This window comes from Bidens hawaiensis, unplaced genomic scaffold (genome assembly GCF_021521415.1).
Source record: "Bidens hawaiensis isolate Kalapana, Puna unplaced genomic scaffold, B.hawaiensis_p1.1 tig00005681_1, whole genome shotgun sequence".
NCBI classification, from domain to species: Eukaryota; Viridiplantae; Streptophyta; class Magnoliopsida; order Asterales; family Asteraceae; genus Bidens; species Bidens hawaiensis.
This window is the reverse complement of record NW_027491371.1, coordinates 1,466,903-1,479,865: the sequence shown is the minus strand read 5'-3', so window position 1 is coordinate 1,479,865 and position 12,963 is coordinate 1,466,903. Positions and strand designations below refer to the sequence as shown.

The window sequence follows — 12,963 nt, the reverse complement described above, 5'->3', positions numbered from 1 at the left end:
CTAACACATAATTATCACATAATTACTGTTTTGACGTTTTTCGTTTATTCATCAATCGTTTGCGTCAACTCGTTTGCGTTTCGGTGCAAATCCCGAAAGACTACACATGTAGTAAGTGTTAAGCGTCATTTAAACCCTAGTTTAAATGTAATGAAGTGTGCGTCATAGATTTAGTGATCTTAAGTTTGAATTGACGGAGTTGAGTTAACGGAGTTAACCTGAAATTGACGATTGTCACAACACCTCTCTAAGTTTAATGTATAAATCCCTTCAAAGGTTTAAAGGTTTTCACCTTTCTAGCAATTGGGTTTAAACACCTCGTCTAGAGTGTGCGTTGTCCACGTGTAATTCAAGACAGCGGGACCAGTTCATCTTAATTGCGGCTGAAAATTTTGTTTTTGTTGGTTACATGGTGGATCCTCAAGTATATTATCAATGAAATAGCATGAACATGTTATACGACCGTGGCTTGTCCCTAGTATTTACATAAGGTTTCTTGTAACTCGCGATTGGCTTGTCCCAAGTATCTACGTAAGGTTTTGACATTGTCATGTCACTCATCCCAAGTTTTTAACATTTATGTGTTAACCCAAGTTCATAGCTATTTTTGGGATTATCTAACTATCTAAGCTATTATCTTAAACATTATCTCACAAGATTTCGAAATTCAACCAAAGGTAAAGATCGTGGTGATTGATTGGAAGTTCGGAGATTCATAGCACTTATCAATGTAAATCTTATCTTACCCATACCCGGTTTGATCCTTTATTTACTTTTCTAGCTATGTGGTAAAGAGTTATTCTTCTAAGTACATTTTCAACCATCGTTTTAACTGATAATCTTTTAACAAGTAAAAAGAGATAGACATTAGTAAAACAAAAAGATTAACAATATATTAAGCAAAAGGATATTCCTATCTTCGTCCTGAAACTCAGGATCCCTCCATCAGGAATATCTAAAAGTTTTCCTAAAAGAGATAATAAAAGGCTTCGTCCTGAAACTCAGGATCCCTCTACCTTGATTATCTATTGTTTTAAACGACATAAAAAGTAAATTGTTCAAACATCACCACGAGGCCAAAAGGTAAATTGTTTCACAACCATATCGAATTCCATCAAACAAAATTCATCAATTAAAGAGGGGTCGGGCCTTGTCTTCATCATCATTCTTTGCCCCTTCGAGAAACCAGATGTCATTCTAGCCTGCATCACCTTGTCTCCGTCACCAGCTTTCACTTAAGCATTCCTAGCCTTCACCTCAACAACCTTGCTTGACTTTGCGAGATCGTCTTCAGAAGCCAAGCCCAATTCAGCCCTGATCTTTGCCTCCCTCACCTTCAACCCTTCAATGTCCCAAGAAATGCATCAAAGTCGGGCTTCCTGACCTCATCCATTAGTTTGATCCTGGCACAGCAAATGGAGTGAGCAACATGCTTCCTGAGTTGAGTCTTTAAGTCACTCAGCTCCTTGGCATAGCCGGCTTTGAAGTGAGCTTCTTCTTCAAGCGATAAAACTCCGTGGCCATCTTCTCAATATAAATATACTTAACCTCAGTTATGTTGGTTAGATCGGCCGCTTTCAGTTTCTGCACTTCGACCTCGTGGAGAGAATCTTGATAAATCTTGGTCAAGTGTTGGAGACCCTACAACAACAAAAAGTTATGATTAGTATAATAATTACCTACGATTAACCAAAGTTACATGATCCTAACCTGGATGAGGAGTGGCTCGACATTATCAAAGTTGAGTGAGTAAGTTGTAGCTCCTGGTGCCTCAATAGCTTTCCTCTTCTTGGAGGTAGAAGCTCTGGTCCGGGAAGCTGGAAAAAGCGTCTTGGTAACTTCTACAATGGTGGGTTCCCTCTTGAAGATAAAGTTATTCAGATAGTCCAAACCTAGTCCTTGACCTGCTATGACACAAGATTAAGATCAGAAAAGATAAAGATAATGATCTCATCTGACATGGTTCCGTTTGATGGTTGCTCAGATTTAGAAGAAATCTAGACCTCGAGCTGGAAGGAGCATTCTACCATGGGAACCCCTAAAATGGCCGGAATCCTCCTCATAACCGCAGACGTTGGAGTCACGAGATCAGAAAACTTCGCTGGAAACCAGAAACAAAAAACAAGATAATTATCATTTATGTCCCTTATTTCTTAAAAATCCTAAATATATTTCCTACCCTTCTTAACCCACCGGTAAGAGAGTTCCTAGCCTCCGAGAATAGAAGCCTTTTGGACGAAGAAGAATCTCAAGTACCATTGTCCATCATTTCTATTTGTTTCTAGGATCAGGGAACTTGGTCGTATTTCACTTGAAGCATGAAACGGCTATAGTCGTGGGTTCTAAGATTATATCCAACGGCTAAATCGGATACTTGCAATTTAATGTTGTGACTTGTGATGAGCTTGTTGAGCGTGCACAAGACCTTCCATAACATTGGCATAGCTTGAATGTAGCTGATACTTGTGACTTTGAAGAAATGATAAATGAAATCGGGAAAAAGATAGGTTAAGCCAATGGTGAAGGGATAAGAGAGAAAGCCAATCCATTTCTTAGATATGCAGTCGGAACAGAGAGTCAGGTCAAAACGAAGGAATTTAGCTCGAGTGAGGAAAGCGTTACCGGACTGAAGATATGGAAGGTCAAGATCGGAGAAGGTACAAGTTTCGAAATCGGGCTCACTAAGGATATACTGACATTCAAAGTCAGGGTGTATGCTCACACTGCTGGAAGCGGACTCTCGAGATCGTTTTTTGGTCATGATCGGCAGAAATAGGAAGAGTAGAAGAAACCCTAAACTAGAAAGAGAGAGAAAGATTATATGATAAAGGAAGATGGATGTGTATTTTAAAACAAATGAAGAGTAATTATAGGGATTTTTCTTGAGATAAATTGTGAGGCGGTTAACTAACCTCGGAAGTCGCGCCCAATATTATCAAGTTACCTCAGGCCGTAAAAATTCTAAATTAATATCAAGTAGGAAAAATGTGACAACTGGGCATTAATGGTTTACAGCTGTGACATTTTTTGGGACAATTTTTAGGGGTCATTTTATCTCTAACGTGATCTTGATCGTTATCCTGGCGGTTAGGATTCCTAGCTAGAGGCAGAGTCCTGAACTAATTAACTATGTTTGTTATATTTGTATTGTGCTTTTAAGTTACGCAAGATTCAACGGTCTAGAATGGCTTGATAACTTATTCTACCTAAAAGATCGGAGAAACAACTGAAATACACGTGGGATGATGATTAAGTCGTTAATTATTCATGGCGGCTAGGGTTCCCGGGTTTATAGCACTTTTGTTATTCTTATTTATGATGTGTGGGTAAAAACACGTGATTATGGTGTGTAATTTCGTGTGTTTTAGTTGGTTAAACATATCGAACACGAGTACTTTGAGTGTTTTTGTGTTATAGGTGTGCGGAGCTTAACGAAGCTTATTTGGAGTGTTTAAGGATGGAGGAATCGAGATTATACGGAGAGAGGTGATCAGGAGCTTAACCAGGCGATCAAGAATCAAAATAAATGAGAAAATGAAAGTTTGGAGCAGGGCAAGCCGTAGGCTACGCCTCCCAGGCCGTAGCCTACGGCCTGATGTGTGACGCAAGGCAGACAAGAGAAGCCGTAGGCTACGGCGGCCCGGCCGTAGGCAATGTCTAGGTCTGACGGAAATGCGATTTTTGGTGATTTTCTTCCATATTTAAGATATAAAAACCCTAACGCGAACATCATTCAGAATCCATCAGTTTTGGGACATCTTGGAGGCTACTTCTCATCACCATAACACCTTCTAATCACTAGATTCATCCATGCAATCCTTCTTCAACATCATAATCCAGAGAATGAAGATCGATATGCAAGGCTAAAGGCTTCATAACCATCTCCGGGCGTAGGGTTGAGTTGTATGTTAGATTTTGATACCTTAAATTTTAACTTTGGATTTGGATTTGGTTAATCATTTGGTTGATCAATTCTTTATGCTTGTTTGTGTGCTTAAACGGTTTTATATTAACTAATTGCTTAATCTTTTGTCAGTTAATCGATTTGTGGTCATCAACAATTAGGATTAAGTTCTTTCGTCATTGGCCCATTTATCATTAACCATATTATTGATTTTGTGTTTCAAAACTTAAAACTGATAATCAAATAGATTTTCATTAAGCTTTGTCAATTGTTCGGATTCAATTCTTACTCTCAACATAGCCAATCGTTAAGTTTTTTGGTTTACATATTTTAACGAGAAATTGTCCAAAGAAGTTTATTAACTTTCTAACTTGCTTCAAAACCCTAACCCTGGAGTTTGGTTATTTTCATATTACTGTTTTACAAACTACTTATTTAAACCGCTTGACATCGTCTGTCCACTTTAAGTACTTCATAATAAAATTTGAGTTTCACTTGCACTTTCCACTGATTCCTTGTGGATTCGACACCTTACTTGCCCTTGTTAGTAAAGGTATTTTATAAATATTTTTGATTGACCTTTCGACATCGATCAAAATGAGGATATTAAGAACGTTTTATGACAAATTCAGCACTCACAATACTCACACTTGTATTATAGCTTTCGTTCTCAACTAATTCTCAAGTTGTAATCACCATTTTCATTAATAAATTGAGGCTGGAGATAATTTTCCCTCTCGAGGTTGTAACTGAGGATCCTCACCAGGATCTAAGGTTTTTTCCTCGCTATATTGTTGTGTCAACCTTTACTGCTACCACATTTGTCAATTATATTACCTACCACTTACCTCACCACTGAAAAACACACTATCTCACTTAACGAACTTGTTCAATTATTGTTTCGGTATTTGACCAAAATAATCGTACATTAGATACGTGACACGGAATCACTGCTGATTTCAATTTGGATTTAAAAACACGTGTTTGCAAAAATGTAAATCCGGTCAATTCCGTTTTGTCTAGATTAACTGTCTATAATCATGCTGATGACTTGAATTTTAATTAGCGTGATCATAAATTTGTTCACTATCTAAATAGTTAACCAAAATAAGGCGTGCACCTCAAAGTTGTTGATTTGTAAACTCGTGAATCACATATTGAAATTGCTAATGAAAGAATTTATGCTATATTTAATAAGTTTTTTTTTAATTAGAGCATTAAACTTAACTGTGAGCGCTAATTGATTTAATTGAATTAATATGTGAATGTGAATGTGAATGTGAATGTGAATGTGAATGTGAATGTGAATTTGGTGGCACGGTCTGCAAGGCCCAAAAATCAAATGAAAGTAAGAATACATACCTAGGGTCAAGTTATTTTACAAATGGTAACAAAAATGAGAAGTGTGAGAAGCCATAAATAATTGACATGTGTCAAGTAGGGACCAAAAGAAAAAGGGTATAGAGGTAATTGTACACATTTTCTCTCTCCACATGCAAGGCGCATGTAAATACTCCCGTCATTTTAGAACGTTTATAACTTTTTCGTATGATATTTTTTTTAAAAAAATTCATCATAATAACAATCGTTTTTTTATCTTTAATATGAATATGATTTTTTTATATAAAATTTAACACAAAAATCACGTCATTGTGTCTTTTCGCACACCATTGTGTCTTTCTTCGTCATTGTGTCTTTTCGCACACCATTGTGTCTTTTCGCTTATCATTGTGTCTTTTGTCGTCATTGTGTCATTTCGCACACCATTGTGTCTTTTCGCTTATCATTGTGTCTTTTTTCGTCATTGTGTCTTTTCGCTTATCATTGTGTCTTTTCGCTTATCATTGTATCTTTTTGCGTCATTGTGTCTTTTCGCACACCATTGTGTCTTTTCGCTTATCATTGTGTCTTTTTTTCGTCATTGTGTCTTTTCGCACACCATTGTGTCTTTTTGCTTATCATTGTGTCTTTTTTCGTCATTGTGTTTTTTCTTCATTGTGTCTTTCAACTCATCATTATGTTTTTTTAAATACTAATAACACCGTTGTGTAATAATAATATGTAAAAATAATGATAAAATAACAACAAATTATCTAATATATAAAACACAATGATCAATACATGTTACACAATAACTTGAAACGTAAAACACAATGGTGAATACGTATAACACAATGACCTAAAACGTAAGACACAATGGTGAATATATATAGCACAATGACTTCAAACGTAAAACACAATGGAAACAACCTATTACACAATGACTTGAACGTAATATACAATGAACGCAATACTATTTTTCTCAAGTTAAATGAATTTGTCATATGTCAATCCGAATAAAAGACAATGAACGTATTACACAATGACTAAAAGTTAATGACGAACAAAACGACACAATGACGTAATCTTTCTTTTAATTTTTGTTTTTAATATGAGTACCAATTGAAAAATATGATGATCAAAATCTATAATACAATTCATATGAAAACTCAACTAAAAGACACAATAAACAATAAAAAAACACAATTAAAAAAATCCATTAATTTTTTTTATTTTTATATAACAATATGATACTCATATCAAAGATAAAAAACGCTTATTATTATGGTGAATTTTTTTAAAAAAAATAATGTCGTATGAAAAAGTTATGGACATTTAAAAATGATGGAGGAATTAGCATGTGCGTTGCATGTGAAGAGAGAAAGTCAACAAAGGTGGGTTATTACCTTCATACTTTTTTTATCAATTTTTATTTATTAAATTAATCTCAGTCATTCAAATCTAAGATCAATAGACTGGATTCATTCTCACCCTTCTTATTTTTGTTGTCATTTGTATTTACGCTCAAATTGAATATTGGTTTTTAGTTACGCTCAATGGAATAATAAAAATTCAAATACGTTCAAATCGATCATCTAAATACACTCAATGATAGTTAGGTTCAACAAATGGAAATTCAAAATAGCGTAATCCAACATAATTCAAATACGCTCAACTGAATAATCAAAATTCAAATACGTTCAATTGCTCATCTAAATACACTCGATGATAATTTATACGCTTTGTTACCGAAATCGTTGCTAATAATTTGCAGGCCCTATAAATAGCATAAAATAATGCTACGCTCAACTTTCGGTGGAATAAATTCTCAAAGATCAAAATAATGCATACAATAATGCTACGTTATGTATCAATTTTGTTTTTGAGTTAATTTCTTCCCCCAATTTCTTCCTCGACATAACTTCTATTTTTCACATGACTACCAAGACGTAATCGCAATTTGTCGACAAGACCATAACTGTAATATGCCTCATATTGATTTAGGCGTAACTAGAACGTTGAATTAGATTATGGATTACGCAAGATGATTTCTAATCAATGAATTAGAACTCAAAATTAGATATAGGGTATATGTTTATGTCACCTCGTGAAATTGAAATCTGCATTAAAAAAACTTGAGTATTTAAATTACGATTAGACATTAGTGTATAGTATCTCCCCTATGTATATCTATCCAAGAACTCTAATTTCTTTTTTTTACCATGTTGTAGTTGTGGGTATATCACAATTAACCCTTGTACTTTTTAAAAAGATATATATAACCAACCCTATCATTAGATAATATCCAAGAAAGATATATTAAATTTGGGTGTTACACCATTTTGATACGACACCCTATCACTATTCACTAACGACACCAAAGACGTCTATAGTATCAACAAACTATTACCGCTGCGTTAATTCACCCCCAAAATTATTACGGCTCCTCCCAATCATCATCAGCCGTATTTATTAGACATGTTTTGCTAAATGAATTACAATAACATACACTTTGAATGCATTGTTAGTTATCAGATACAATTATACTCATTTATATTGTATTGGTGATGGAATGATGAATATAATGAAACAAATTTGATCATAGATTATTAAAATAAATGTAGTGAACTTAATTTAGAAAATGAAATCAGCAGTATCTTCACATGAAACCAAGAAAGAAAAGAAAAGTTTTATTGCAATATCTATAGTACACACAAAATCTAGTTAAGAAAATCAAGAAATACAATGTTTACCATTCTCATAATCACCTAAGTGTCATACTAAAGCACATACATGACATACGTACTGAGAGGATCCATGTAAGCCTGTTCTCATCATTCCTGCATATTCGATATGTTGGCACATATTCATCACTGTGCAGACCGTGACTTCCCTTTTTTCTGAAACAAGCCAATAACTCTTTTTGGTAATACGACTTGAGGACTAGGGAGGAACGAATAAGATGGGATTACCGCTGTTGCAAAGGAAAAGCAAGTTATATTAATTCCGCTAGGCAGGCCATAAAAGATAACAATCCTTCACAACATTCTATATCTATATAAGTATGTAAAATATATGCACGTTGGATTCGGCGAGCATGCACTTGTATGTTACAAAATATATAACTTGCTATAGTTCTCTTTATCAAATATTTGTCTTTTATTTATATATAGATGGATAATTGGCACATGTAATAGGCAGACATAATGGCCATGTAAAAGGTTTCTATATACAGTTTTTCTTATTTTATCCTTTTCAAGAAGTGAGAACATGCAAGAAAAACGAAAACCTTGAATTCAATTTTGAATATTAATTTTTCTTCTATATAATATATATAAGAGCTTTCTCAATAAAACCCATGTCTCAATCTTCAACAACAATTTCTTAAATTTTATCTCTATATTTTTTAACCTTTCATGTCCCATTCTCCATACCTATCTATATATTTGTTTTTCTATATATGGTGTAATAACATTTGTAAAACCTATATATAAACTTTCAATAGAAAAGTTTTACAAATCTGAAGGTGGAGGTTCAGATGAATAAGAACAAATTAAAAAAATCTCGCAAATTTAAAGATAGAGAGAAAAAAAAAACCCGACTCCAGTTATGGTAAGTAATTGCTCTAAGAAAACGATTGAAATAGATTGTTTACTCACTTAGAGAAAAGAAACTAAATAAAAACGAACAAGTTTTATTTGTTTGTAAGAACCTGCACTTGAGCAAGTCATTTTGATATTTTGATGGTTGTATATACATATCAAACAAAAATGTATTTCATAAATACAAAACTAAAAATTTAAATAGTTTATTCTTTTTTTCTTTTAATAATTTAATGTCATGTAACGAATGTACGTAATTGGATATACTACATTTATAGAACTCTATTCTAATTTTCCGGTGTCAAACGTGTGTTTTGCTTGAGTATTAAGTAAGTAAATAAATTAGTGTTGGAAAAGTCATTAACAAAGATGCGTTATTTTAAAATTAAGCATATACTCACATGTGCTTCTAGTAGGTTGGAGTGATTTCATCTGGTCCTGCATTGTAGCAGCTCGCAAACGGCTTGTTAGTTGGGATGCATTGAAAAAATCACGAGTCTTTGAGGTTTTGGAATTGGCGTCAGTGCTGCTGAATATACTATGGTCTCCTTGAAGACCATCGGAATAGGCTTCTGTGCTGAAAATGTTAAGGTCTTCAGAAGGATCATCGGAATTGGCGTTTGTGCTGAATATATTAGTCTTTAGAAGGATAATCGGAGTTGGTGTCCGTGAATCCGTTAAAGTATCCATGAAGATCACCATCGATTATGGATGATGACGGATTTGTGCCAGTTCGCATTGCAAATGCATCCTCAAGCTGGGCCACAACAGCAGACATAATAGGTCGTTTCCCAGGATCATTTTGCAAAGATTTACTTACGATTTTTGCAAAACTGTTTCTACAATTTGGAGCAACTTCATGCACAATATTCGGATCGATGATTTGATTAAAAGTTCCATCACTTATCTTTTGTTGGATCCAACTGGCCAGATCGGTGACATCCGGATCTGGGATGGTCCAACTACCAGTGACATGTGTCCCGGTCAAAAGCTCCAACAGTACCACACCAAAAGCATATACATCTGTTTTGGTTGAGCATTTGTGGGATTTGCGGTAATGAGGATCTATGTATCCCCGAGTACCCTGAACAAAAGTTGTTACCGCTTCGTGCTGGTTTGCCTGCATGATTGTTGACAATCCCATATTTGACTCATCGAAATCTTCTGTAGCCCTTTGTATCATACGGAAGGGGTATTCTTTGCAAGGCCTTTCTAGAACCAGGGACATCTTGATGAGAATGAAACGAAATGTAAGAATGAGATGGTGGATTGATGGTACTCGGAGCTTCATGTGAATTATATTTATACATGATGATAAGCCATTAGGGTACGTAGGAGACCCGGCCAATCTTCACTATCAAGTCGTGACACGTAATATCATCCACTCTTGTCTGTATTTAAAATCCAAATTAAGATATGTTAAAACTGTGGTGTCAAACCACGAATCAAGTTTCCGCGTTGACGGGTTCAACAAAATATGTTGTTAAGTTGGAAAAGAAAAAAGACAAGCAATGAATTATTTATAGGCAAGTAGAATATGTCATCATCGTTGACATATGATATTAACAACTATTGTTTTTATTGTTATATTTATAGGCTTCAAAACAAAAATTTAGAGACTGGATCATCCATGGAGTTGTGGTTTCGAAGTAATAGTTCAGCGTTTTACCATGGCTATATCGTAGTTTGTTTACAAAAGAGTGCCCTGCTGATACGATATCTAGTTTTTTAACAGAGTTGTTATATATTTAATCCATCATGTTAGCAGGCCGCATTGTTGCAAAAGCTATTTGTCGTGTATCTGTGTGATTTTCATACCCTAATTCTTTTAAGCTGATCTGTCTTTTTGCGGTTGTTGTTTGTGAGTCATCCCTTGTTATTGCTAGTGTTCTTTTCACTCTAAAGTAGAAAAGGTAGAGCATAAACCACAAAGTGACCATTTTCTACAAAGACAATAGGAAAAACAAAAAGACGGTTACAAACCAAGCAGACGTTAACATCTTAGGTCGCATCAGTCACTAAACAAATTGATGTAAACTGATCAACGCGTTTTGTTTTGTATTCTTTTCGCCCTTACATTGGCTTTACGGTTTTGCAAAGCTCTACTGGACGAGAGGAATAACTTAATTCAAGTTTTTTTTTACGTAAAACACATTTTCAAAACTAAATGGGTTAAACGGGTCATCCGACGAACCCGTTGGGACCCGAACCCGACCAGTTTAGAAAAGCGGGTTCACGGTTTCGACATGAAGCATCTTAGATTGTTACGCGTGGTTACAGTTACGCTTTAAAGATAAAGGAAAGTGAATACGGTGCTGTGAGACATCTAACCTTACACGTAAAACATATCAAAACTACGTAGTTTTGATTAAAATTCCCATAAACCCAATTAGGACACTTCATTAAAACATCCCTATATCAAAACTATGTGCTCTTCTAATTATTGTTGGAATACTTCCTGCATACCTAATTCTCAGTTTTCCCTAATTCAAGAACCATAACAAACCTAAACGTTTTTGTTTTTGTTTTTGAATTCAGTTCAAATTTTGAACTCATGTTCATGATCTGAAATCAAAAATGAAATTAATTTCCAGCTCACAGATACATAAATAATTTTGGATTGGACGTATACTATAGTTACAAGTCCTTGTGTTTATCTATGATCAATCAATCCGAGGATTGAGGAAGAAGATGTTTATCAACAAGCAGGCAAAGGATAATAGGAACAAAATTAGGGGGATTTTATGAAGTGTTTTAATTGGGTTTAGGGAAATTTTAATCAAAACTACGTAGTTTTGATGAGTTTTACGTGTAAGGTTAGGTGTCTCACAGCACCGTATTCATTTTCCTCTTGATATAATCATCTAACCCACCAAAATGAAAACATACACAAAAGGATTATTAAATAACTTTCAATGTATTGTAGAAGAATTATATACCTCAAAAACCTCTATTACACATAACTTGTGTCTCTCTTGATTAACCATTACTCGGTTGCTAATCAATGTCAAACCATAACTCTGTTTTTATATATTAACAATAACCTTTTTAGTCAAGACATTATTAATTTTAATTACAATCTACCTAGAAAACATATTATAATTAGAAAACATAACCAACTATTATATAATCCACATGTCAATATTGGTCCATCAAGTTTACAAACTTATGACGTAAAATCCAATATTATCAACACACTAGTTTTAATAATGCACATGTTTCATACATCAAATTATATAACATAGTTGATGCATATAGGATATAGAGGTCTAATAACGCAATACCACATTCCATTGCATTACATCACATAAGTTACGGTAAATAAAAACTACGTTCAGTGCCCACTAAATCAAATATGAAGTGTTGTTTGATGCAAAAGTTTGAACTCAATCTCTGCGTCAAGATGTCAAGTCGGGAAAATGTTATCTTAAAAGCTATCAAATCTAGTGTATCATAGCGCATCTAACAACGGACATACATTCTTGATCAATCCTCAAACAACAAAGGGATCCACGTTGCAGCATATATAGTTATTTCGCAAAGCAAAAAATGAACCCCATCACCTGCATAATAAAGCTAGTTGTGAATAAATTGGATGTAGACAAATTAACAGATGTTCATGATTTTGTAAGAACTTAAGATGATGAAGTTCAACGCATATAGATATAATACATTTTATTATACCACATCATTTGTACATAACATCGGCATATTTTCTCAACTATTCGTACTTGAGAGGAAACTATTGGGTTCCAGTGGTGATCAGTCAACGGTTTAACAGTTAAACCCGGTTTTATTGGTTTCATAATTATTAATCAAATTAATGATAAATAAGAAAAAAACGCAGCGGAATATTAAATCTAGTAATCACCAAAAACGGAACCGTACAGGATTTGGTTACAAACAATACGAGTACGAGTCTAAACAACCAAAGTAAATATAAATCAACAACGACAATATTTAAGTTTACCTCGGTTAATGATTAACCGGTTGAGACACCGAGGTTCAACGAACGTTGCTATGTGACGAACCGAGACAACCCGGCTTGCGGTGGCGGCGAATGGGTTCGGGGACAGCGGCAAGTCTAGTTGGTGGAGTTTGGATGGGACAGCGGCAGCTTGCGACACTACGCGGTGT

General features: G+C 34.6%; 1 protein-coding gene across 1 annotated transcript; it reads right to left on the bottom strand.

The window, feature by feature from the left end:
* Positions 1-9,460: 9,460 nt before the first annotated feature.
* LOC143630521 (putative receptor-like protein kinase At2g23200) lies at positions 9,461-10,054 on the bottom strand. The gene has a single exon (XM_077099514.1). It carries the CDS (start codon positions 10,052-10,054, stop codon positions 9,461-9,463), a length of 594 nt encoding a protein of 197 aa, XP_076955629.1.
* Positions 10,055-12,963: the final 2,909 nt, after the last annotated feature.

Coding starts and splice junctions, on each gene's coding strand:
- LOC143630521 (XM_077099514.1), bottom strand. CDS start 10,054: ATGTCCCTGGTTCTAGAAAGGCCTTGCAAAGAATACCCCTTCCGTATG.